Below are 26,005 nucleotides of genomic sequence, written 5' to 3'. Positions count from 1 at the left end.
CCAGAGGCCGGGACCCGCGCTGGGAGTGTGTGGGGGAGAAGCCCCGGCTGGTCTCAGACAGCCACACTTGCAGGAGGATGCTCCTGCATCCGTACCCAGTGCGCCTTGAGCCCTCCTGGTGGAGCAGAGAGTGTGTGGACCAGGACGCTGGTGTGCGCATCCTAACTGTGCTGTGAGAGCCTGCTCCTGCCCTAAGCTCGGTGTGTAAGAGCCCGGGCTGGCAGCTGGCACAGAATCGGTGCCGAGTAGATGGTAGCCCTCGCCTCCTTTGCAGTACTGTCGCCAGGGCCCAGGGGACCGTGCCAAACGGATTTCAGAAAGTCGCTGGGAGGCTGGTGGCGGGGAGAAAGTGCCGGTTACCTGTCTCATTAATGTGAACTCACTGCTGGGCAACTGGGCCCATCATCTCGCTGCTGACCTGGTACAGCACCATGGACGACCACCTGCACGACCCCCTACCCCTGCCTCCACGGCTGAGACCCTGGGTCCGCCTTGCCTCTGCCCCACCCCAGTTGTGTCATGGCTGGGGGTACTGAGCTCATGGCCCCCATCTGCCCCCCATGCCGCACATCATCACCAAGGACAGACTGGGAAGAGGCCCCACCCCTTTGAGACTCCCCGCAGTGGCCATGGTGCCCTCCCGGGCCAAGGTGCCAGTGGGCACTTCAACAAGTCCAGGCAGCTCCCAGCTCAGGAGGCGACTCTGCAGGGGACACCCACAAGGCCAAGGCCGCCACCCCTGGAAGCTGGGCTGGGGCGTGGAGCCGGGGCGCCTCTTGGTGCAGCCTGCCTTGTGGTGGGAGGTCTCCACGGCCGTGTCTGTCTCGGGTGTGGGGTTCCTCTGGGGCCAGCAGGACTCACTCTCGGTGCCGTGTGTTCCAGGGAGGGCAGCGTGTCCACCAAGCAGATCGTCTTTCTCCAGAGGCCCTGTCTACCTCAGAAAATCAAGAAGAAGGAGTCAAAGGTAAGAGGCCTTGGCTTCCGCGGGCGGGGCCTCACTGACTCGCAAGGGCCCCCAAAGCTGAGGATCTCGCAGCCAGGCCCGCGTCACACCTGAGGCTGTTGGAACACGGTATCTGGGGTGCTAGGGGGCCTCGTCTCCAGCCCCTTGCTGAGCAGGCTGGAGGGGGGCAGGGGCTCTGCCGCATGCCCCCTGCGCCCGTGCGCGTGTCCTTTGTGCCCCCGGACCCAAAGTAGTAGATGCACGGTGCCTGCTGCATTGGACCAGGCTGGGGTGGCTTGAGCCTGGGCCGGCTTCCTCTGTACCTTGGTCTCAGGACGAGCCCGCCGGAGCTCTGACCTGCCCCTTGGATACCCTTGGGACATGCGCAGTTTGCTGAGCTCAGCGGAGAGATGCTGACATATCCATCCAGGCAAAGTGTGGAGAGAGGCCGGCCCCGGCCTGCGGCAGCGAGCCCTCGGGACCCCCGCGTGGACCTCCCGTGGGCCGACTCTGGACACAGACGGGGGCTGTCCCGAGGCTGAGCTGCGGGTGCTCCGCTTGTACCAGGTGTTTCCCATGCTTTGCAGCCAGTGGGTGCTTTCCTGGGCTGTCTCATGACGAGGCCAGGGAGTCACGTGGCCGTCAGGGAGCGCCTGTGTCCAGCTTGCTCTGTGCAGTGCGCCTGAGCCGCCTGCTCCCGGTGCTCGGAGCCTTGCCCACGTTCCCCACTCACAGATCCTTGTGTTCTAATGATGAGGGGGTCCTCGGTGGGAGCATCTCGGGGACAAGCAGCCTGGAGCAGGGGACAGTCTCTCTGCAGGCTGTGAGGTCACCATGTGGCAGGTGACAGCCGTGGTGGGCCCGAGGCAGCTGCGTCTGCCACAGACCCCCCTCTGTGGCTGGTCGGCCATCCACAGAGTGACAGTGGATGGACACGCAATACGCGTGAGGTCCCTGGCAGGCACTGGAGGAAATCCAGGCTTGGCGCTTGAGAGAGGGACACGGTGCCGCCGTCCCCGCCGGGTTCAGGCGTGCAGGGCCGGCACGGTCGCAGGGCTTACAGGGCAGGGAGGTCCTGGCACCGGGGGCCGTGAAGGCAGCGGAAGCTGGAGCAGGCAGGAATGACAGGGGCGGCGCTTTCAAAGCTGCCGTAAGAGGGCAGAGCCAGCCAGAAGGGATGGAGTCCCCCCCTCCCCCGGCTTTTTTTTTTCCTAGTAGCTTCCCAGCCTGGGGGTTTCCTTCTCCTGGAATGGCCTGCCAGAGTCCATGTTCAAGTTCCCATGGATTTCTGTAAAAACACTAAGTGGGCCGGCGCCGTGGCTCACTAGGCTAATCCTCCACCTTGCGGCGCCGGCACACCGGGTTCTAGTCCCGGTTAGGGTGCCAGATTCTGTCCTGGTTGCCCCTCTTCCAGGCCAGCTCTCTGCTGTGGCCCGGGAGTGCAGTGGAGGATGGCCCAAGTGCTTGGGCCCTGCACCCCATGGGAGACCAGGAGAAGCACCTGGCTCCTGCCATCGGATCGGCGCTGTGCGCTGGCCGCAGCATGCCAGCCGCGGCGGCTATTGGAGGGTGAACCAACGGCAAAGGAAGACCTTTCTCTCTGTCTCTCTTTCTCACTGTCCACTCTGCCTGTCAAAAAAAAAAAAAAAAAAAAAAAAAGAAAGAAAGAAAGAAAGAAAGAACGAACTAAATGGAGACTGGTATCGTGTGCAAACAGGAACAGACTTTATTGAAGAGTGAGGGAATAAACACGCATTCATGTGGGGGGGGCGCCCCACACAGAGAAATACCCAACATGAGTGGGCCAAAGAGCTGCCCATACACGAGAGAAAAAGCCCGAAAATGGTAACCTTCAAGAGAGCGCAGGAGATGCACGCCTAAGTGCATTCTGGGTGGAAAAAGACCTCCCTTGCACCTGCCCCCTCTTTTTGTAAGGAAAGGCATGGTGCCCGGGGGTGGGGGGATCTGAGCGTGCACCTTGGTCCTGGATGCAACAGGTGCATCCTGGGAAAGTAGACGTATCAAACTGACAGTTAAAGAGCTAGGGTGACATTGCAGGGGTACACGAACTCCAGCTCGCCTGCACGTAACTGCCTGCCTCCGCCTCGTCACCAGGACCGACCTGGAATGACGGAGGTGCTTGACAGCTATTTGTTGAATCAGCGAGTGAGGAATCAGACGTCTAAGCCTGGGATGCTGGCACTCGGCCTGGCATTGCCGTTTAAGGAGAGACATTGTTAAGTCTGGCCACCAAGGACGCGGAGTATCCAGAATTCTTTGATCAGCAGAACAGACAAAATCCTCCAGTCTCTGGCAGCATTTAGGGACACCTGTTTCCCGTGTATACATGAGGTGTATATGCGTGTGGTCTTCAGAGCAGGTATTAAGCACCTGCCCAGGGGACAGTGGTGTCCACAGGGAGAAGTCCTCCTTCCACTGCAGCACTGTGGAGGGCAGGCTACATCCCGCGACCTTGGCTGCCACGGCTGGGCACCAAGGCAGAGGTCTTGCCGTTGGCACAGTTCTTTCTAAGTCAGGCGGCTGGTCGGGTTTGGTGGCTCATGCCAAGTTCCCCAACTCGGCGTAGCCTGAGTCATCCGGGACTTGCTGGCTGGGCTCAGACTCTCCCGGTGCAGGATACGCGCCCCAGGCTGGACCTCCCCACAGAGGCTCAGCCTTGAACAGCAGGTGCAGTCCTGGGGGCCGCGTTCCCAGCCTCTCCTCTCTGCCTCTGCGGAGTCGAGAGCCTCAGGATCTGGAACAGTTCTCGTTGTTTGTTAGAGACAGGACCGTCCCCAGCTGGAAGGAGGCGGTGAGCCCTGTGTGTGCAGGGAGACCAGTGTGGAGATGGCAGGGGCGAGGCTGGCAGAGCTGGGGCTGGGGGAGGCAGGGGGCGAAGGAGCCGCTGTTTTTTCCCAGCTGTGTCTCAAATGCTGAACTCCGCCCTGGTGTTTTTCTGACTATTTCAGAGTGTGTTGCCCGGGCCCACGGTGTGGGCATCACCCGGGAGCTTGGCCAAGATGCAGTGTCCCAGGTGGCCCCAGGCCCACAGAAGTCAGCAGCTCCAGGAGGGGTGGGGATGGCTGATGCTGAAGCCCATGCAAGGCCTAGAGCCAGATTTTTCCTTAAGAGTCTGGGCCCTTTATAAATTATTTTTAAATGGGTCTGTCGGGGAACCTCTGGTGTAGAATTTGTTTTGTCTTTAAAGAGGTTTTTTAAAAATGTATTAGAAAGAGTTACAGAGAGACAGAGGGCTCTTCCATCCACTGATTTCAGTCCCCAAGTGGCCACAATGGCCAGGGCTGGGCCAGGCTGAAGCTGGAAGCCTGGACCTCCACCTGGGTCTCCTATGTCTTCTGCTGCTTTCCCAGGCGCATTAGCAGGGAGCTGGACTGGACGTGGAGCAGCTGGGACACAAGCCGGTGTCTGTATGGGATGCTGATTATGCAGGCGCCACGCCACAGCGCTGGCCCCTAGAGTCTGTTTTTAGTAAGCCAAACTGGCATATCTTTAAGGCCATTAAATCTGGACTTCCATTAGCCACTCAGCCTAAGAGGCCGTCCTATGGGCTTCCTGTCCTCACGGCTTCTGGGGTGAGAACTGACACCTGCTACCCAGGACTAGGAGCTGGAAAGACAGAGTGTAGAGGTGGAGACATTTGTCTGAATTTCAGCTCTGCTGTTTCTTAGCTGTGTGACTTTGGGCAAGTAATGCAACCTCTCTGGACCTCCCCATGCTCATCTTTAGAGTGTTGCTAAGGATATCTACTGAGAGTCTTGCTTTGGGAATTCAGGAGAGTGTGACAGCCCACCACAGTGTAGGACACACAGTGGGTGCCTCATTCTCAGGCAGTCTGCTCCAGCTCTTCCCGGGTGATACCGTGGCCCCTGCGTTCTGGCCTCAGCCTCCTCCCTGCTCTGTGAGAAGGGAGGAAAAAGGAAAGCTGAGTGGATCCTCCCTGGAGCTGCCAGTGAGGACTGTGGGGGCCCACGCAGCACCGGGAGTCACTGGGCTCACCCACGACCCCATCTGAGGACACAGAACACAGTGCTGGTTTTGAATGCATTCGGCATGGCAGATTTTTCTGTGGTGACTCCAAAGCAGATGTGTCCCACCCAGCTCAGTGCCGACAGTCCCCAGGCGTTGCTAGGACAAGTATGCCATCTTTTGCTGCTTTCCCAGGCCATAGCAGAGAGCTGGATTGGAAGAGGAGCAGCCGGGACTCGAACCGGCGTCCATTACGGCTCGAACCGGCGTCCATTACGGGATGCTCGTGCTGCAGGCTGGGGCTTGTGCCACAGTGCTGGGCCCCGGGTCTGGCACTTTTGGAAGCGCCCCCAGCAGCTCCCTGAAGGGGGCGCTGTTTGCATCGCTCAGTGTAGGTGGGACCCAGTGGGTGTGCACCCAGTCGGGTAGCCGTGTGTCCTGGGGATGGCAGTCGGGACCCAGCATCGCATGGCCTGAGTCTGTTGTGCTGAGGTCAGCGCCGGGCAGTGCTGGCTGAAGCAGGTGCTTGGGGAGGCAGGGGAGGTGGTGTGGATGAGCCCTCACCTGGCCTGCAGAGCGCAGCCGCTCCTGGGACCTCAGAGCTTGGGTGGCACAGGCTCCAGCCACGCCCAGAGGCTATGTTAAATCCCAGCCTCAACACTGATGTCTGCGATGGCCAGCACTCAGCTAGGAACACCAAAAGCTCCCAGCTCCAGCCCAGACGGACAGCCTAGGAACCGAAGGCTCCCTCCACTTCTCGTGGCATCCCAGAACCTCTGACGTTCAAGTACCCACTGGGTGGAACCAGTGTGGTGCCAGTGCCGGGGAAAGGGGGCGAGCGAGCCTGTGTGCACTGCGGGTCTCTGAGAAGGGTGGCGTCTGACAACGTGGATGGGACCTGGGTTCTTGCTCAGCTCTGCAGTGGCTGCGGGGCCCGGGTCTCCCCTGTCACGTGGGCAGTGCTTGGTTGCAGCTGGAGCTCCGTGGGAAGCAGCCTCTCAGAGCCTGGTGGAGGAAGCGCCCCCACCCACCCCCCGCCCCATGGGTCAGCCATTGATTGTGGGTCGCTCTAGTCAGGCAGTGTGACCCTCGGCACCGAGGTGGCCGGCTGAGGGCTGGTGGGGCTGGTGTCTGGGCCGTGACTCGGGCGCATGCCCGGGGTGCTGGGTCCGGGTGTGGCCCGGGCAGTCCCAGAGGCCGCCTCGCTCACCCCCTCCCCTCTTGACTTGCAGTTCCAGTGGCGATTCTCCCGAGACGAAGGGCACGGCCGGCAGCTGCGGAGGTCCAAAGGGAGACTGGGAACCAAGGACAAACGGCAGGCGGGAGAAACCGACAAGACGACAGAAGATCCATTTTCCAAAGCCGGAGACGCGGCAAACTGCGTGGCGGGCCCGCGGCAGGACGAGCGCGCGCCTGAGCAGATGAGGGTCCCGGGCCAAGAGGTGGAGGGAGGCAGGCTGCCCGCTGCGGGCCGGCCGGGGACAGGGGAGGCAGTGCAGAACGGCCCCGCTGGCCACAGCAGGGCCTCGGTGGGTGGCTGTGCTGGGCACCCTGATGCAGGTGCCGAGGTGGCCGCCGCAGGGCCCGAGACGGCGGAAGAACACTGAGTGCGGGGCGTCTCTGCTGCAGCCGGCCAACCTGGCCCACGAGGCTCACGGCCGGTGTAGCTGTGTGCCCTGGCGTGCTGTTACCCTGTGGCTTGGCCCGGCCCGCCAGGGCTGCGTCCCTGCCAGCGCTGGTCTCTGCGCATCCGTTCAGAAAGTGTCTTAACAGCCCGCGTGGCGGCGCAAGAGGTCAGCTGGTTTGTTCCCAGCCCGGGCTCCTCCCGCGGGAGGGTCTGGACCACCCAGTGCCTGTGTGTCCCCCACAGGGCCAAGTCCGTGCACATCCCTGGCTACAGAGCAAGGCTGCCCCCCCATCCTGCGGGGGGAGGCAGTGCCCGTCCCCTGCTGCTTCCCACAGCTACCTGATGACTTTTAAGCACCCTGGAGCCTCGAACCCCCTCAGGCGCTGCTGCTTTGCAAAGGACATGACGCTGGGGAGAGGAGGCGCCCAGCCGCCCGGCTTTTCTCGAAGTAGTCCTGTAGATACTGGTGATGTGCAGATGAAGAGGTGATTGTGTGTGCGCCTGCTCCTGCGGGGCGATCGGGAGAGCATTCTGTGTATTAATGCCAAAAACATTTTTAAAGGTTTTGTATTCAGCGCATCCTAGGAACACAATTTCAGGGCATCCAGCCGGGGTGCCTGCCTGTGCTATTTTAATCGGTGTTATCGTTGGCCAAGTTGTTCCCCAAGTAACCGTGTCTGTCATGTGTTGATATTGTCCAGAGAGTACCGTGAAGGCTTTGAGTAGACGCATCTGGCACACCCTGGGGAGAACGCCTGTTTGTCTTGACTAAAACAGCATCCTGTTTCTTCTCCTCCTTGTTTAGTTACTTAAAGCAATAAATCATCCGTGAGTTTAGTGCCTCGTGTGTGATGAGTGTTTACTGTGCCACAACACACAGCCCTGGCCTGATGAGCAGATCCGCCCCCGATCCCGGGCGCTGTTGGTGAGCTCCGAGTCCTGGCAGCTGCAGGACTCTTCGAGGCTGTGGAGCCCCTGAGTGAGCTGTGCGAAGTAGAATTCGGATGCCACCAGGGATATCCTGGCAGATATCTCTTTAAAAAAATACGCCAGGGGCAGGTGTTGGGATGCCCACACCCCGTACAGCGCCTTAACTCCAGTCCCGCCTCGCTTCTCATCCAGTTCCCTAACACGCACCCTGGGGGCAGCAGGGGATGGCTCAAGTAATTGGGTCCCTGCCTCCCAGGTGGGAGACCAGGATGGGGTTCTCGCTCCTGACTTCAGCCTGGCCCAGCCCGGACTCTGGCTGGCATTCAGGGAGATAATCATTGGATGCAGGATTTATCATTTTTTAAAAAAGATTTTATTTATTTATTTGAGAGGGAGAGACAGAAAGGTCTTCCATCCACTGGCTCATTCCTCAAGTGGCCGCAAAGGCCAGAGGTGGGCCAGTCTGAAGGCAAGAGCTCCTTCCGGGTCTCCCACTCGGGTGCAGGGGCCCAAGGACTTGGGCCATCTTCCACTGCTTTCCTAGGCCACAGCAGAGAGCTGGATCAGAAGAGGGACAGCCAGGACATGAACTGGCATCCGTAGGGGATGCCGGCACTGCAGGCGGAGGCTCAGCCTACTATGCCGCAGCGCCAGCCCCCATCACCCTTTTTAAACAAACAAAAACAACCCACAAAACTTAAAAAAAAAGTGTTCATCGGCAATAGCAGGAAAAGTAGTGTATACAACCCCAGCTGGAGGAGCTTACACCCCTCCACTTGGGGCACAGTTTTCTTTTCTTTTCTTTTCTTTTTTTTTTTTTTTTTTTGACAGGCAGAGTGGACAGTGAGAGAGACAGAGAAAAAGGTCTTCCTTTTGCCGTTGGTTCACCCTCCAATGGCCGCCGCGGCCGGCGCGCTGCGGCTGGTGCACTGCGCTGATCCGATGGCAGGAGCCAGGTGCTTCTCCTGGTCTCCCATGGGGTGCAGGGCCCAAGCACTTGGGCCATCCTCCACTGCACTCCCTGGCCACAGCAGAGAGCTGGCCTGGGAGAGGGGCAACCGGGACAGAATCCAGCACCCCGACCGACCGGGACTAGAACCTGGTGTGCCGGTGCCACAAGGCGGAGGATTAGCCTAGTGAGCCGCGGCGCCGGCCACAGCTTTCAATAATTGACATTTACACTGGTTTTATTTGCTGTAGGGAAAAAAGCTTACAGGTGACTGTAGCTGATTCGCATCCCTCAGGGAATCTGGCCATAGTCTCAGTCTAACATTCCTGAAGGTCTTGTTTTTTGTTTTTGTTTTTTTTTTCTTCCTTGCTTCTCTGCACCCCTGGAGATTCTAGCAAAATATCAGGCCATGGTGGAGGTTCTCAAATTAGCTGCCCCTTGGAATCACTGAGGGAAGCTTCAAAAAAATTCTAATGCCCAAGGTCCCACCCCCAGAGCCTGTGAAGGAATGAGGAGTGACCAGGCGTCAGGACTTGTTTGAGAGGTGTGGGGGTAGGGAAGGGAGGGCAGAGCGCCCTTCTGCTGCTCACTCCCTGATGCCTGCAGTGGCCGGGAGCCAGGAATTCAGCCCAGGTCTTGGCCATGTGAACAGCAGGAACCAAAATGATTCAAGCCATCATGTGCTGCCTCCCAGGGTGTGCATTAGCAGGAAGCTGGAGTCCGGCGCCAGAGCCCAGGCTCTTCAATGTGGGCTGCGGGCATCTTAGCTGGAGCCTTAGTCGCTAGATCCAGCTCCACTACGTACATAAGCGCCGGGGTCTCAAAGCCACAGGGACATTCCAAGGGACGGCCAGTCTGGAGAACCACTAGCCATCGGACTCTCCTTTAGGAGTGGAATCACAGCTTGTTCCCTGTGAAAAGAGGTACCATTTACAAGTAGCAGATAACCAAGGACCTAAAACCCAATCCCAGTATCTTGCATGTGCATTAAAAAAAGGGTTTATTTTTATTTATTTGAAAAGCAGAATGACAGGCAGAGACAGATTTCCCATCCTGTGGTTCACTCTCCAAATCTCTCCAGCTGGGCCGGGCCTGAGCCAGGGCTCAGCTGGGTGGCAGGGACTCAGCGTGGGAGCCATCGCCTGCAGACTCCCAGATGCCTTAGCAGGAAGCTGGCTGAGAGCAGAGGTGGCAGCGGGACTTGATGCCAGGTGCTTGGATATGGGGTGTGGGTGTCCCAAGCCGTGGCTTGACCTGCTGCATGACAACATCTACCCCTTGAGTGTGCATTTCTAGTGTGCACTACTGTGATTAGCCCATAGTGGAAAAAGCCTTTGTTTGCACTGACGAGGCCCCAATAAGCAGTACAACCTGCAAAGACTTGCAGTGTTTGGCAGGAGGCAACTTGTGTGCGTGGGAGACAATCTTTGGGGCTGCAGCTGTCACAGAGTGGCAGTGCCAGGAGCGAGGAATGCTGGGGCTGATGGCGCCGGGGAAGCTGTGGCTGAGTTCCCATTCCCCCTAGGAGAGCATCTTCACCTCCAAGGCTCAGGAGAGAACAGTGGGCGGGGCTTAGCATCACTCACTGAGCACGAGGGGAGGGGGAGGCCTCATCACATGCAAAGGCAGGTGATGCTTCCGAGGGCACACAGCCACGCCACAAGGTCACAGAACTGACATATGGAGAGCCTGTGGAGGCCTATGTCAGTGAAGCAGTATTGCTGACTGACGCCGGGCTCGGTGCAGTGGAAAAGCCTGGTGGGTCTTTGGAATTGGACGGAGCCAGTTAGGACACGAACTGTACACGGTCTACTCGTACAGCTTCAGATTCATCTCTCCACATCGCCTGGCACCAGTCTCAGGTGTGGACTGGAGTTAACGGCAGGCGCCTCGTCAGGTTATTGTGGCTGGGTGTGTGACGGGATCATCAGCGGGTTAAGCCACCGCTTGGACGCCTGGATCCCATAGCGGAGGGCCTGGGGATTGAGTCCCGGCTCCTGCTAATGCGCACCTTGGGAAGCAGCAGTTAACAGCCCAAGTGCTTTGGTTCCTGCCACCCATGTGGAAAACCAGGATGGAGCTCCTGGCTTCAGCCTATCGTGGACATTTGGGGCGTGACCTAGCAGAAACATTTCTGTGGGTAGTGAGAAGACACAGGTGGAGTGCCTGGCCTGCGGCCAGCACTCGGGTAGCAGTGAGTCACGCGTGGATGCCTGGCAGTGCTCGCCAACACCGGGCTTCTGCAGTGCCTGCCCACCTGTGGCTTGAGGCCAAGGGGCCCGAGCAGACGTGCTGGAAGCCACTTCTGGACCTGACCTGCGCCTCCAGCAGCCTCGGGGTGGGAAGATGGAGCGCGACAGGGGTGTTAAGCCTGTGCTGTGCTGTGCTGTGCCAGAGGCGTGCAGGTGTATCTGTTCACGGGCCGCAGAACAGCCCATCTTAACTACACACTACAGTGACACTTGGGGGGTCTTCCTTTCCTCAGTACGGGTCTCTACGGAACACCAAGGCAGAGTTGAGGTGAATCCGCGTCTGTTTTTTCCAGCCTCCAAACTGATCACACTTCACCTGGGTTGACGACGCTTGATGGGAGCAGCTTCAAGGAAAAACGGAACTGAACAAAGCCCCAGCTTGTTCTGACTTACTTCTTATGAAATGCACTTTGTCAGTCTCTCGGCATCTTTACTCGTGGCCTGATCTAAACCAGAGACTGTCTGGGGAGGACAGCTCTGGCTGTGGCGGTGCCTGTCGGGAGGGAATCTCGCCACTCCGGCAGCCCTGCCGAGCTGAGCCACACCCAGCGCAGGGGCACCGTGCTGCTCTGCTGGGCTCAGGGGAAGCTGTGAAAGGGTTGGCAGGGGGAAAGGATGAGGACGGTGGGCGTGCAGGTGCAGCCGGAAGTTCAGCACCGACTGCTGGTTGCCGCTGTGGGCCCCTGAAGGCAGTGCTGGGAGGCCCTGTGCACGCAGGGCACGGCAGGCCTCCGGTGAGTGGCTCCAGCCCCTCGCACGGACCCGACACATGGACGGATGCAGCTCTCAGGATCGCCTGCGTAGCCTGTACCTGGATCCCAGAGATTGGAACAGGGAAGACTGGAGCCCTGAGATAGAGGACAAGACCCAACAAGCCTCGCTGGGATTTCTCAGTTGGCTGTCGCCTGCTTCTGTGACCACAGCGAGCACGAACCCCAGAGCTGCAGACTGTCAGCCCTCTGAACCCCGCCCTTGCTTCCCCGAGGCCCGGCCCCGCCCTCTGGCCGAGGCAGCCGGCTGCTGTTTACGTGGGCTCCAAGGATGGAGCGTTTACCACACAGACATTTTTAAAATTCCTAAACCACTGTGCTGGAGCTGAAGACAGCAGCATGTAGGGGCTTGGGAACCCTGGTGGGTATTCTGGTGTTTGTGTAAGAGGACGGGTGACCACTGGTCAGTTTCAAGTGGGGAAACAACATCGGATTTGCATCTCAGAAGGCTGTCTCTCTGCTGAGTGAGAATGGTGTGCGCAGGCCCAGGGAGAGTACATGGACGGACCGAGCAGCCCATGCTGTAGCGCAGGTGGGGGGTGCTGGTGGCCTGCACCATAGACAAGGGCACGGACATCCCGAGAGCGGCCTGGGTGCAGCTCCACATGGACCCTGGAAGAGGCTGGGGAGTACGGGAGGTGCCGGTGCTCCCCGCCTTCCAAGATCAGATGAGCACCGTCCTGAGCAGAGGCATTCCTCGGTGTGACAAGCATGCCAGTGACGCTGCTGCTGCTCCGAGCTTTTCTGGAACCTACCACGCGTTCGTCTTCAAGGCTACAGTGGCTGGTTCAACACCCGCCAGCAGAGTCGCTCAAATGGAAGTTTCAGTACCTTCCTCGTGACCAGGTGCACGGTCTGTAATCCTTGGAAGTAGAGGAGTCTGAGAAACAGCAGGCGGTGGGCAGGTGCCTCAGAAAGCAGGGCCGTGAGGACCGTCTTGGGCGTGAGGGGCAGAGCCTGAGTTTGGCCCCCAAATGACTTTTAATGGTGACTCAGTTACAGCCACGCTGTTAGCCAGGAGCCACTAGGGAACCACTCTGGCTGCCAACTGCGGGGACTGCCATCTTGCAAATGAGATGAAGGGAGTCATTCGTCCAGAGATGGTTTAAAACACGAGCCTGGGGCTGGCGTCGTGATGCTGCGACATCAGCATCCCATATGGGTGCCAGTTTAGGTCCCGGCTGCTCCATTTCCAATCCAGCTCCCTGCTAACGGCCTGGGAAAAGCAGTGGAAGAGCCCCTGCACCTGGAAGAAACTGACTCCTGGCTTCGCCTGGCCCAGCCCTGGCCAGTGCAGCCATCTGGAGAGTGAACCAGCAGATGGAAGATCTCTCTCTCTCTAACTCTGACTTTCAAATAAATAAGTCTTTAAAAAAATTAAAAAAGATCCCTTGAGAGCTGACTGGTGAATGGAGGCTTTCGCGCTATAACTGTGCAGTACAACAAACTTGTTATTTAAAGGTACTGTTAGTCACTAGCCATTACATCAAGCATGGATCTGGACTTTTCTCCCACCTCTAAACAAGGCTTCCCGATGGCAGGACACAGATCTCACCACTCGGGGGGATCGCGGCAATGCTTCCCGGGATGGAACTCTGTGAACTTTCGATCCTGAGCGCCCCCTACACTGCTGATTCTTCAATGAAGAGAACAAAAGCCTTGTCAGAGAACTGTCAGCAAACTGGCCAGTGTTGGTCCACAGAAGCCTGAGGTTGTGCCTGTCCTAAACGCTTCCTTTTTATGAACCAGGAGCACCGTCAACCCGGCCCTGTCTCGGTCAAGTCCGCCTTACATCCCAGCAGGGAAGTGCTCTCCGTGTGTTTGCTATTTGCACTGATTCCACCGCTTCTCTGGGGCCCTGACTCCAGGATTCAGTCCGCACTACAGTCTACAAGTTGCCTACATCAAACCACACTTCTCCCTTGCTTCATTCCGTGCCAATTTTTTCTTCTGTCAACTCTGGAAATTGCAAACAGCAGTCACTGCAACAATGAATCAAATATTTGAAGACACTGCTTAGTCACCTCGCATCAGAATGGTCCATCCAGCTCCTCCTATCTCTAAGGCCACTTCTCCATCACTAATGGTGAAGCTAATTGGATCTTAGATGGCACAGGCCTACCACTGGGCACCAGGAAAGATGGGTGTGGGGGTAGGGTGGGGTGGAGGCAGGGAGTCGCAGCAGCAGGGTACAGAACGGGGATGGCTGAGGCCTCTCATTCCTGGCGCCATGTCCTTCTGACCACACGGCACAGACACCCAATCTGCCTCACTTTTTTGTTTTTCCTCTAGGCTTCTACAATCTCTAAGAACAAAGAGGCCATGTTGGGTAAAAGCGAAAGAGAACACCTTCTCACTTAGCTAGGATGTTCTGGAGATGGGAGCTTGGGTTAACTGAGTCTAAAGATGGAAGCAGACCCAACCCTGCAGTGAATTCTGGAACAAGCCTGGGTCTGAGAGCCAATGACGAGCAAAGTCCTCTAACAGGACAGGAGGAAAAACCAAGTTCTAGGGGCTGGTGCTCTGGCGCAGCGGGTTAAGCCACCATCTGCAGTGCCAACATTCCATACAGTCGCTAGTTCATGTCCTGGCTGCTCCATTTCCAATCCAGCTCCCTGCTAATGTGCCTGGGAAAGCAGTGAAGGATGACCCAAGTGCTTGGGCCCCTTCACCTATGTGGGAGACCCAGACGGAGCTCCTGGTTCCTGGTTTCAGCCTGGCCCAGCCCCGGATGAAAGACCTCTCTCTAACTTTGCCTTTCAAATAAAATAAATCTGTCACTCGCTCCAGCCACTTGACCTTGGGCAAGCTACTGTCATTTCTCATATTGGTAAAACAGGACAGAATCATTCAGTCTGACATAAATGTTATAGAACAATCTAATGAGAGAAAATAGTATTTATCAAGTGCCAGGTATTGCTATACTCAAGAACAGAGAACCAACACCCAGCCTACCACTGAGTTGAGGTTAACCTTGAGTTACTATTTTTCCTTTTTAATATTTACTTTCCCCTGGCTGGCAGCGCGGAGGCCGCACGATGCCTGGAGTCACCGTAAAGGACGTGAACCAGCAGGAGTTCGTCCGAGCTCTGGCCGCCTTCCTCAAAAAGTCCGGGAAGCTGAAGGTCCCCGAGTGGGTGGACACCGTCAAGCTGGCCAAGCACAAGGAGCTAGCCCCCTACGATGAGAACTGGTTCTACACGCGAGCCGCGTCCACAGCGCGGCACCTGTACCTGCGGGGCGGTGCTGGCGTCGGCTCCATGACCAAGATCTACGGGGGCCGGCAGAGGAACGGCGTCATGCCCAGCCACTTCAGCCGCGGCTCCAAGAGCGTGGCCCGCCGCGTCCTGCAGGCCCTGGAGGGGCTGAAGATGGTGGAAAAGGACCAGGACTGGGGCCGCAAACTGACACCTCAGGGACAAAGAGATCTGGACAGAATCGCTGGACAGGTGGCAGCTGCCAAAAAGAAACATTAAAACAAGTGATGCTGGGTCAATAAATTGCCTCATTCGTAAAAAAAAAAAAAAAAAAAAATATTTACTTATTAATTTGAAAGAGTTACAGAGAGAGAGGGAGAGATATAGAGTCAGAGCGAGTATCTGCCGTCCACTGGTTCACTCCCCAAGTGGCCGCAGCGGCGAGGGCCAAGCCAGGCAGAAGCCAGGAGCCTCATCCAGGTCTCCATGTGTGTGGCAGGGGCCTGAGCACTTGGCCATTTTCTGCTGCTTTTCCCAGGCCATGAGCAGGGAGCTGGATCGGAAGTAGAGCAGCCAGGACACAAACCAGCCCCTGTGTAAGATCTGGTGTCACAGGCAGAAGCTTTATCCGCTACGCCACAATGCTGGCCTCTCGAGTTATACCATTTTCCCATCACTTTCCTACCATATATCTGTGAAAATGAAGCTATATGGCTGTGTATCAGGATTTTTGTGTTTAACTGGGAAATTTAAAAAAAGATGATAAAAGAACAGAATATACTAAAAAGCTAGATTAACCAAGGGTGACATCAGAGTAGAACAAATCTGTAGATCTGTGGAACACGGTGGGAAAGAAAATCTACGTGTTGGTGGAAAGTAAACATGGGATAAAGGAAACACTTCAAACCATTAGGAGAAGTAAGTGATATTTGATAAATGGCGATGGGCAACTGGAGAGCTATATGGAGAAAATTCGATGTCCATCCCCCGTCAACTGTAAAAATTAATCTGCAGTGGATTAAAAAATCTGTAAAAGCATCAGAAGAAAATATATCCATAAAAGTCAAGGGAAAGGGGGCCGACGCTGTGGCCCACTTGGTTAATCCTCCGCCTGCGGCACCGGCATCCCATATGGGTGCCGGGTTCTAGTCCTGGTTGCTCCTCTTCCAGTCCAGCTCTCTGCTGTGGCCAGGGAGTGCAGTGGAGGATGGCCCAAGTGCTTGGGCCCTGCACTCCCATGGGAGACCAGGAGGAAGCACCTGGCTCCTGGCTTCGGATCGGTGCAGCGCCGGCCGTAGCGGCCATTTGGGGGGTGAACCAACAGAAGGAAGACCTTTCTCTCTGTCTCTCTCTGTCTATAATTCTACCTGTCAAATAAATAAATAAAGCCAAGGGAAAAGACAGATGTATCTGATGGCTCACAAATTTAAAACACATACTGAGGTAGAGAATTAAGGACTAGGAAAAGCCTGGGGAAAATATTTTTAAAACATATAACAAAGGATTAGCATTCATCCCATTTTTTTAAAATTTTTATTATTATTATTTTTTTTTTGACAGGCAGAGTGGACAGTGAGAGAGAGAGAGAGAGAAAGGTCTTCCTTTTGCCGTTGGTTCACCCTCCAATGGCTGCCACAGCTGGTGCGCTGCGGTTGGCGCACCGCGCTGATCCAAAGGCAGGAGCCAGGTGCTTCTCCTGGTCTCCCATGGGGTGCAGGGCCCAAGCACTTGGGCCATCCTCCACTGCCTTCCCGGGCCAGAGCAGAGAGCTGGCTGGAAGAGGGGCAACCGGGACAGAATCCGGCGCCCTGACCGGGACTAGAACCCGGTGTGCCGGCGCCGCTAGGTGGAGGATTAGCCTATTGAGCCGCGGCGCTGGCCTCATCCCATTTTTATAAAGAGTAACAAATTTGTAAAACATCAAAATGAACACACAAAACGAATATGCCATTCTCAAAAACCAAAATGGCTAAAATGGATCAGAATGTTATAAATTAAAATAGGTCATCTTTCATACAACTGATCAGTGGAAAAATTATTTAAGGACTGAAGACATCTAGTGTTGGCTAGAAATGGGCACTTCTGTACCCTATTAGAATATAAAATTCATCAGGCATTTTGTAGGGTAATTTGGCAAGAACTCTTTTTGATCCAGAAATAACGCTTCTAATGATTCTACAGGAATATGTGCACACAAAATTACATGAATAAATCTGTTCACTACCATATTGTTTCAAATAGCCAAAAACAATAGCCTGACATCTGATGAAGATGTTGTTCAGTATATTATGGTGTATATCCACAATCTGGAGTGTGTTAACAGAGTGAGAGAGGGGCCGTGCTGTGGTACAGTATGTTAACAGAGTGAGAGAGGGGCCGTGCTGTGGTACAGTGTGTTGAGCTGCCAGCTGCAACACCAGCGTCCCACACAGGAGGACCTGCTCTGCTTCTGACCCAGCTCCCTGCTAACGTGCCAGGGAAAGCAGTGGAGGATGCCCAGCACTTGGGCCCTTGCACCCACATGGCACACCGGGATAGAGTTCTGGGCTCCCGGCTTCAGCACGGCCCAGCCTGGGCTGTTGTAGCCATTTGGAAGATCTCTCTCTGCCTCTCCCTCTGTCACTTTCCTTTCAAATAAATAAATAAATCTCAAGAAAAAAAATTTTTAAACGGTAGCAATACTCAAGCAATCGTAGCTGTATATAAGGTTGATACTGCATGAAATGTCTCCAAAGTTCCGTAGCGAGCTCTTCACACAAGCGCTGCTGTGCACAGGGGGATGGGATGGGGAAGAAAGGGACTGCAATACTTTCGTATTCACTCCTTTGGCATTATTTTTCTTAGTCATATTTGTGATGTACAGCAACTTATATTAAAAAAAATAGGCAAGCTGCCACCTGTGATGCCAGCATCCCATATGAGTGCTGGATAGTATCCCAGCTGCTCCACTTCTGATCCAGTCCCCCCCCCCCCCCCCCAGCTAATGGCCTGGGAATAGCAGAAGGTGGCCCAAGTGTTTGGGCCTCTGCCACCCATGTGGGGTGCCTGGATTAAGTTCCTGGCTTCAGCCTGGCCCAGCACTGGCTGTTGCGACCATCTAGGGATTGAACCAGTAAACGGAAGATATCTCTCCCCCCGACCCTCCACCCCCCCCCCCCCAAAAAAAAGAAAGATAAAATCTTACTCTGTTCAGAAAGAGTAAAACAGGACATGGGGATGAGATGCAAGGCACGAGGTCAGGCTGCCAGGCTCCCTCAGGGTGCCTCCACGAGCAACTGCGGCATGATGGGATAAGCCGCTTCTTGGGATGCTCACACCCCCAGGTGCAGTGCCTGGTTCCAGTCCTGGCTACTCTGAGCTGCCAATCCACAACCCAGCTTACTGCTGATGCACCTGGGAGACAGCAGATAATGGGTTCCTGTCACTCGTGTCACAGGCCAAGATGGAGTTCCTGGCTCCTGGTTTCGGCCTGGTTCAACCCTGACTATTGCAGTCATTTGGGGAGTGAACCAGTGGGTGGAAAAATCTGTCTCTCCCTCCCTCCATCACTCTGCCTTTCAAATAAATAAGGGAATCTTAAAAAGATAAGTCACTGAGCACTACAAAAATTTGGATTCTTGAGCATAAAACACGTTAAAATGCATGCCTTAATCTCTGGCAGTTATCTGTACGTCCTCACCACACTGATGGTGACTGTGCACATTAGGAATGAGTAATATGAAAGACGGGATATCTATTTTCTCTAGGATGAAAATAATATAAACTTCTTTGGGTTTTATTTAAAATATAATGAAGGAATGGTCTCATGTTAAATTATCAGCATATGATCATCTGCAATACCCAGGAATAAAGGAAATTGCTGTTTTCTATTCAGAAAGAAAAAAGCTGTCTCAGCAAGAGACACAAGCCCTTGGGCTGACAGTGCATGCACGCATGATTTGTACTGGCAACCTGCATGCACCCAGTAGTAGCAGTCCTGGATGTTCCCAGGGCGTGGGTATAACCTCAGTGGTCTCCCACCCCTACCGAGGGGACCAGTGACTCCCCAGTCACCGTGCCCCCACCCACAGGACCTCACACACCAGTGACCCCCAGTCACCGTGCCCCACCCACAGGACCTCACACCAGTGACTCCCCAGTCTCCGTGTTCCCACCCACAGGACCTCACACACCAGTGACCCCCAGTCACTATGCCCCACCCACAGGACCTCACACCAGTGACTCCCCAATCTCCGTGTTCCCACCCACAGGGCCTCACACCAGTGACTCCCCAGTCACTATGCCCCACCCACAGGACCTCACACCAGTGACCCCCCAGTCACCATGCCCCACCCACAGGGCCTCACACCAGTGACCCCCCAGTCACTATGCCCCACCCACAGGACCTCACACCAGTGACCCCCCAGTCACCATGCCCCACCCACAGGGCCTCACACCAGTGACTCCCCAGTCACCGTGCCCCACCCACAGGACCTCACACCAGTGACTCCCCAGTCACCGTGCCCCCACCCACAGGACCTCACACACCAGTGACCCCCAGTCACCGTGCTCCACCCACAAGACCTTACACCAGTGACTCCCCAGTCACCGTGCTCCCACCCACAGGACCTCACACCAGTGACTCCCCAGTCACTGTGCCCCACCCACAGGACCTCACACCAGTGACTCCCCAGTCACCATGCCCCACCCACAGGACCTCACACACCAGTGACCCCCAGTCACCATGCCCCACCCACAGGACCTCACACACCAGTGACTCCCCAGTCACCGTGTCCCACCCACAGGGCCTCACACCAGTGACTCCCCAGTCACTGTGCCCCACCCACAGGACCTCACACCAGTGACTCCCCAGTCACCATGCCCCACCCACAGGGCCTCACACCAGTGACTCCCCAGTCACTGTGCCCCACCCACAGGACCTCACACCAGTGACCCCCAGTCACTGTGCTCCCACCATAAAACTCCATCTTGCCACTGACTCACCTGGTCACCCATCCTCCCACCTGCTGGACACTGCTTATCATGGACTGACCCACAGGTCCCCCGTCTCTGCACGGACTCGCCCATCCTGCCACTCGCAGGATACGGTTCCGTCAGGGACTCCCTCGTCATTCTTCTCTACCGCTGCTTTTCAACCAGGGATGGTTGCAACGGCACAGTCTGCCCCAGAGCGTTTCTACACTCAGTCGTGGCGAAGAGTGCACAGTCACAGATACTCCTGTCTGGGTTATAACTGTTATCATTCTTTAGCCTTAGAAAAAACATAGTTTCCCAAAGTATTTAGCCTGCTCCCCAAGACAGTCTCTGGATTTTACTTTCCTGTTCTCAGTGCCCGCCCAGGGCAACACGCTAAGTGACAGGGCGCCGTGCGTCAGCAGCCGCTGGCCAAGTCCTCAGCTCCCGCGTGGACGCGCACTGCACGACGCTGTCAGGCTTTCGGTACAATCAAGCTGCTCGCTCGCTCATCTGGTACAACAACTAACTCCTGCTTGCTTAACAGTGCAGCGCCGCTCAAACTGTCCTGCCAGTTTCTTCGTGTTGATGAGTACCACGGTGACGGGCACAGCTGGAGAAGCTGGCGCAGGCTAGACGGAAGCCGTGTACTGTCTTTGCGACTCTTCTCTAAATATCAAATGATTTCAAAATAAAACGTTTAAAAATCAGCCAGTAAAATGGCATTTTGATGGCTGCACTTCCCTTTCCAGCTAAATGCACTGCTCTCCTTCCCTCTGTAGTAACTCTTTGAAACTACTGTGTATACTCACTTGTTACCATCTCTTTTCTCCTTATTGTTCCTAGACTCACTCTCATGTTTTCTTTTATAAAAGAATTTTTTATTTATTTGAAAGAGTTAGAGAGAGAGAAGGAGACAGAGAGATTCCATGTGGTGCTTCACTCCCCAGAAGGCTGTAACGGCCAGCGCTGGGCCAGGCCCAATGGAAGCCAGGAACTAAATCCAGGTCTCCTGCGTGCGTGCAGGGGCCGAAGGACTTGGGCCGTCCTCTGCCACTTTTCCCAGGCCATTAGCAGGGAGCTGGGTCAGAACTGGAGCAGCCGGGACACAAACCTGCGCCCATCTGGGGTGCCTGCATTGCAGAAGGCAGCTTTCCCTGCTGTCGCGATGCTGGCCCTTCAGTCCTGTCTTCATTCCCGCCCATCTCCTCAGGGTCACCCGTGGCTTTCCACGTGCAAGTCCACGGCCTCAGCAGACACAGCTCTCTTGACCTATCTGCAGCACGTCCCTGTTAACCAGCCCATCCTTGACTGCTCTCCTTGTGTGGCTTCCTGACACCACACTCTGCTTTTCCTCTTCCCTGTGTATCGGAGCACTTCTTGCCCTTCTGAGAAGCCCCCAAACCTCGTCAACCCCGTGTCTTGGTGTGGGCCAGGCACAGAGCAAGACAGGCTGGACCTCAGAACATCGAGTGCCACGGGGAAAAACCAGCCAATGACCAAAAAGTCACACGCCCACGGCGGTACTTGAGAAAGAGCTCGCAGGTCACGTCTGCAGGTCGCCACGCAGCCATTCAGAGAACGCTCATTGATAAGTAAAGGAAAGACGCCAGCGCTGGCCCTGCCTTTCTGCAGACTCATCGCAGGGTAACCACAGCTAACGCGGGAGAGTTCCTTAAAAATGAATCATGGCTAGTAAGTGCAGGAAGAACGCTGAAGCGGGCAATTAATCCCTAATGAAATAACAGATAAAGGTAGCGATGGCTCAGATAATTAGATGATAAGATGGTGGAGAGCTTTCTGTTAGAAGGCCCAGGCTGACGGGAGCTGATGCGCCCATCTACCTCGACAGCGTTCAAAGTGGGCCTGACACTGTGTGTCTCCTGTGAGGCAACAGGAAGGCCACATCGCTCCGTAATGGATTCTCGTGAGAAAATAAAGCTTGTGTCTACGTCTAAATACAGTCTGTATCTCATTACCAGTTTCCGTGAAGCACAGAAGATGGGAGATCGCGTTACGTGACACCCCGAGGATATAGGAAGCCAGATTCAAATGTGGGAAAGTCTAGATAGAGGACAGACACGCCGGTATTCAACTAACGTGTCTTGAGTGCGTGTCCACGCGTGTCTGCTGGGGGGGAGGTGCCACTGACTAGAAGAAACTGACAAGACTTAGCAACCTGCTGCCATGTGGGGACCTTGGAGGCCGCGAGGGACACAACCCAGAAGGGTCTTGGACGAGACACCAAGGAATCACTGCTACCCGTGTTGAGAACCACAGCGAAACTGTGGCCTGCTGCGGTGGTGTCTGTTAGACACACCCTGGCGTGACGAGACAATGCCACCCAACACAAGGAAGTTGAGGGCAGGCGAAAACAAATTAGTGACCGTCACTGAGGGTGGGTGATGACTGTGTGGCAGTTCAAACACGAGTCTCTGTGGGCACTGCGGCCTAGAGCCTGGGTCCCAGGGCACGGCCCCCGCTTAGGGCTCCACAGCCGCCTTCAGTCGCCCTGTTGGAGATGAGGCGCCCATGCCTTACTGGGGATACCTTTCATGGGAAACTATCTGGGGGTGGCCAGGCGGCTGCTCCATCTTCTGGTGAGCACTGGTGCTCCCACCAACACATGAAATTTGAAAAGGACTCACCTATCAGATCAACCTACTCCCCGGAGTAAACCGGGAAAGGGTTTCGCGTCACAATAAGAAATATTCCCACACATTCATCGGGTCAGAAGGACCCTTCACACGTCCTCTGGGCCAGCTCACTAGCTTCTAGCTTGGCAGGAAATACTGATGGTGTATCTGGTACGTACCAGCCCAGTGCTACGTAAAGACAAGCTATCTAGGTGCCTGAACCCCTTCCTGAATAGGAGGAGGAGTAGCAAACACTTACTGACGACACACTCGCCCTGTGCTCTGCTAAGCACCTGACATGTGAGCCCACCTAACCCACACACAGCCCGGGAGGCCGGCAGCAGCACTGTTCCCTTCTACGTGCACCTGTTAGGGCATAATTTTACATAGGGCAGCAAGCAGCAAGGGACTCACTCAAGGTCACCTACACAGTAAGCAACAGAGCGGAGACCTGAACCCAGGCAGTCTAACTCGAGGGCTCGCTCTCGTCTACACAGCATGTCAGCCGAATACTACAAATTCCCAACCACCCTGAAATTAGCTTCACCTGAGGCGAGGGGAGCAGGGAATTCTGGGCCAGCAGAACGGGAGTGCCAGAGCTGAACAAAGCAACACTCCGGGCAAAGGGCACGGCCTGGGCCATCTCAGCAGCCCAGATGGAGGCAGTGGTCACCTGCAGGGTGGCAGGCAGAGCTGGGGTCTCCAGGACAGGTGGTCCCCCTGACGACAGCAGACACACAGCGCAGCACCTCCCTCTCTCCACGGCATGCTGCACTGAATCAGTCCCCTCACCTCGACCCCGGGCTGGGCCCTCCTCCTGTGCCTCCTGAGCGCCCAGCCCCCATCTCGACACAGGAGCCCATCCTCAAGTCGGGGTTCCCCTCACCTAAAACGCTCATGGTCACTTCGGTGAATTAACTTTGGACTGTGCCCCTCCCACCAGGTCGCCAGCCTTTCCCTTCGTCCCACCGTGAACGCGGCTGACAAGCTGCTTCCCACGACTTGGGTCCGGCAGAGGCCAGGTGCTGTCAGCCACCGCACGCCAGGCCCCCGAGTCCTGGGAGCTGCAGCCGCACAGAGGTTCAGAAAGGGCAGCCTGTCTCCTCTCTTCAGCTCCAGACAGACCACACCGGGGCCTGGGTGCGCAGCCGGCGCCTGTCCTTCCTCACGGTTCCTGTCACCCCCCAGTGCTCCCCGAGCAGGCAGCTTTGGGCCTGAGCTCGTTAGATAAAAGGGGACCTGGCCCCGGCCAGCCCAGAACTTTCTTGGATTTTTAAAACCAAACACACACAGATGAGCCCTAGTCAGCTTTCTCGCACTTTCGACACAGCAGCCTCGGGATGAGGCGCCACCCTTCCTGCTGTCCCCTCGGGGCCTGCCTCCCAACCCCGGACTTAGCTGCTTTCTTTCAGTCATTCAACGAGCATGTGGTGAGTAACCGCTGGTGCCAAAGACAAACCTGGCAGAGGAATGAAACGACAAGCAGAGAAGCAGGATCTGGAAACAGCTCCAGAGCCCCTAGTCAGTCTTCAGCACCATTCCACAGCCGGCCGGCCCCGAAGGCAGATTCCACACGGAACACAACAGCCACCAGTGTCTGTCCCCGGCAGAGGCCCCTCCTGCGGCATCACGGCAGGCAGCCAAGCACTGGATGGTTTCACTGGGGAAGAAGCTAACAACCGTGCAGGAGGCGGACCTAGGCTATTCTTTAACAAGAAAGCAAAAACGCTGGCTAGTTAACTCCCAAATGAAGTTTTCTAACGACTTCCCATTTCCAAACTCAGCTTTGATGTCCAAATCAATAAGGCTGCAGGACATGGGCAAGCAAGGCATCACATACAAAGACTTTCCAAAGCAAAATTGCTAGAGAAATGTCCTTGACTTGTAAGTTTATTGAACACAGATAGATGATTCAAAGATGGCTACCCTTCCTTCACAGAGCCCCTTTTCCCCATGATTCAACCTAAGTGTGTACCTTGCAAAAGAAGGTCTATGCCAATCAATTCACGATCCATCACGAGAGAAACGGTTAGTAATGAGACAGTCAGCATGGCGGAAAACCGTCCGATCCACGGAGTCTCCGCAGGAAGCCTGCCGCCGGCTCTTCTGTCACTCCCCAGCAGCTCTCATAGCTTGCAGCCGTAACAATCAGCTCACGGAGAGGGAAATGCAGCCCGCCACACACGACGGAATGGCTCCAGCTATCCCGAGTGCGGCTCACCTCCTTGTCGTGCAGGCCTGGACGCGCCCTACCACCACTTCTCGAAGCGAATGTGTTCTCTGGGAACGTGGCTGTCCTCCAGGTGCCTGGAGAAGAAGTCCGTCATCGGAGGTGGGCCGCAAATGTAGAACAAAGTCTCTCTGGAAATATGGTCTCTTAGCTCCTCCTCCGTTATTCTTCCTTCTACCAAAACAAAAAAAAAAAAACAAAAAAAAAAAACAAAAAAAAAACCACAACACTGAATTAAGCCAGATGCGTTTGTATTCTGAGGTGAGGAGAGATGAAACGCAACTCAGCAATGGTGGCCATGTGCAGAAACCCAAGCTCCGCGAGTCTGGTCCTGAGCCGCTGGCACCTGGGCCCAGACACGAGCGCGGTGCACCTCCAGGCTTCCTAACCCTGGCGAGCAGAGCGGGAAGCCACTCTGTGGTGCACTCTTCAGAGGGGCCAGCAAACTTACTGGACTTCAGGGGAAGATGCCAAATGGCCTTCTGCAAATAACCCGTGTGTGTAAAAGTCCTTCCAAACAGGGGAGATGATGAGTAATTTAAATGATCATTAGTGGCAAATGGAATTGACCCAGCACAGCTGGAACATACATCCTGTGCGCATCCTCTAGTGATGCTGCAAAGGCCACTGAAACAATGTGGAAAATGAACTTTTTTGTTTTTTTTTTTTTTTTTTTTTTTGACAGGCAGAGTGGACAGTGAGAGAGAGACAGAGAGAAAGGTCTTCCTTTGCCGTTGGTTCACCCTCCAATGGCCGCCGCGGCCAGCGCGCTGCGGCCGGTGCACCGCGCTGATCCGATGGCAGGAGCCAGGTGCTTCTCCTGGTCTCCCATGGGGTGCAGGGCCCAAGCACCTGGGCCATCCTCCACTGCACTCCCGGGCCACAGCAGAGAGCTGGCCTGGAAGAGGGGCAACCGGGACAGAATCCGGCGCCCCGACCGGGACTAGAACCCGGTGTGCCGGTGCCGCTAGGTGGAGGATTAGCCTAGTGAGCCGCGGCGCCGGCCTGGAAAATGAACTTTTTATATGGGCAGTAGGAAGTCAGTATATAGTAAGTAAACCCAACTACAGATCTCATTATTCTTCCAGGATGAGTCATCTCCCAATTCCCCAGGTAGGGCCCTTCCCAGCCAGCAACTCCCGAAAACAGAGCATCTACACGCAACCAACTGGCGTGTCCATCCAACGGCTGCCCAGAGACAGTCCAAATACCTCTAGTGGACTCACCCGTGATGTAGGGCTCGAGTTCTGCACCGATTTGCGTAGTCTGTTTTGTAACATGCAAACTGCACGCAATCTTCCCAGGAAATTCATTTACCAAATTGAGGATATTTTTCTGAAATGCCAAACAGATTTGGTCACACTACGATTTTAAAAAATCAAAACAGATGTGCGCGAGCAGGGCCGCCGAAGCTCGGCTCCCATTCTGCACACGTGTGCTGCTCTTGCTCCCTACTCAGAGAGACATTGTTTGCAGCCTCGCAGGCCACCGCAGCCGGGGGACGGAGGGCTATCTGGCTTTCACTGAAGTC

At 55.7% G+C, this 26,005-nt stretch overlaps 3 protein-coding genes across 13 annotated transcripts in view; 2 read left to right on the top strand and 1 right to left on the bottom strand.

Moving 5' to 3' along the window:
* The window catches only part of RFTN1 (raftlin, lipid raft linker 1), a 225,572-nt gene extending 218,178 nt beyond the window's left edge, over nucleotides 1–7,394 (top strand). For all 7 annotated transcript variants that reach the window (XM_002716182.6, XM_089332280.1, XM_051818491.3 and 4 more), the window contains 2 exons: nucleotides 883–964; nucleotides 6,163–7,394. In XM_002716182.6, the coding sequence (XP_002716228.1) occupies nucleotides 883–964; nucleotides 6,163–6,537 (457 nt within the window). In that variant the 3' untranslated portion in view covers nucleotides 6,538–7,394. The remainder of the gene's footprint in view (nucleotides 1–882; nucleotides 965–6,162) is intronic.
* Nucleotides 7,395–8,656: 1,262 nt separating this feature from the next.
* Nucleotides 8,657–26,005, bottom strand: part of OXNAD1 (oxidoreductase NAD binding domain containing 1) — a 63,409-nt gene continuing 46,060 nt past the window's right edge. For 3 of the 5 annotated variants that reach the window (XM_008266044.5, XM_051818493.3, XM_002716189.6), the window contains 2 exons: nucleotides 25,701–25,809; nucleotides 24,117–24,648 (listed from right to left, as the gene is read on the bottom strand). In XM_008266044.5, the coding sequence (XP_008264266.3) occupies nucleotides 24,494–24,648; nucleotides 25,701–25,809 (264 nt within the window). In that variant the 3' untranslated portion in view covers nucleotides 24,117–24,493. Of the gene's footprint in view, nucleotides 9,348–24,116; nucleotides 24,649–25,700; nucleotides 25,810–26,005 lie in introns of those variants that run through there. The other 2 variants (XR_007908699.3, XR_016233317.1) reach the window with 1 other exon arrangement.
* Nucleotides 9,347–14,939, top strand: LOC100345774 (small ribosomal subunit protein eS19). The gene has a single exon (XM_070072841.2). The coding sequence runs from the start codon at nucleotides 14,497–14,499 to the stop codon at nucleotides 14,932–14,934; it is 438 nt and encodes a 145-aa protein (XP_069928942.2). The 5' UTR covers nucleotides 9,347–14,496; the 3' UTR covers nucleotides 14,935–14,939.

This window comes from Oryctolagus cuniculus, chromosome 4 (assembly GCF_051225735.1).
Source record: "Oryctolagus cuniculus isolate XC-2025 breed Fujian yellow rabbit chromosome 4, ASM5122573v1, whole genome shotgun sequence".
Classification (NCBI taxonomy): Eukaryota; Metazoa; Chordata; class Mammalia; order Lagomorpha; family Leporidae; genus Oryctolagus; species Oryctolagus cuniculus.
Note: the sequence above shows the minus strand (reverse complement) of the source record. Positions and strands in the feature narration are given on the sequence as shown.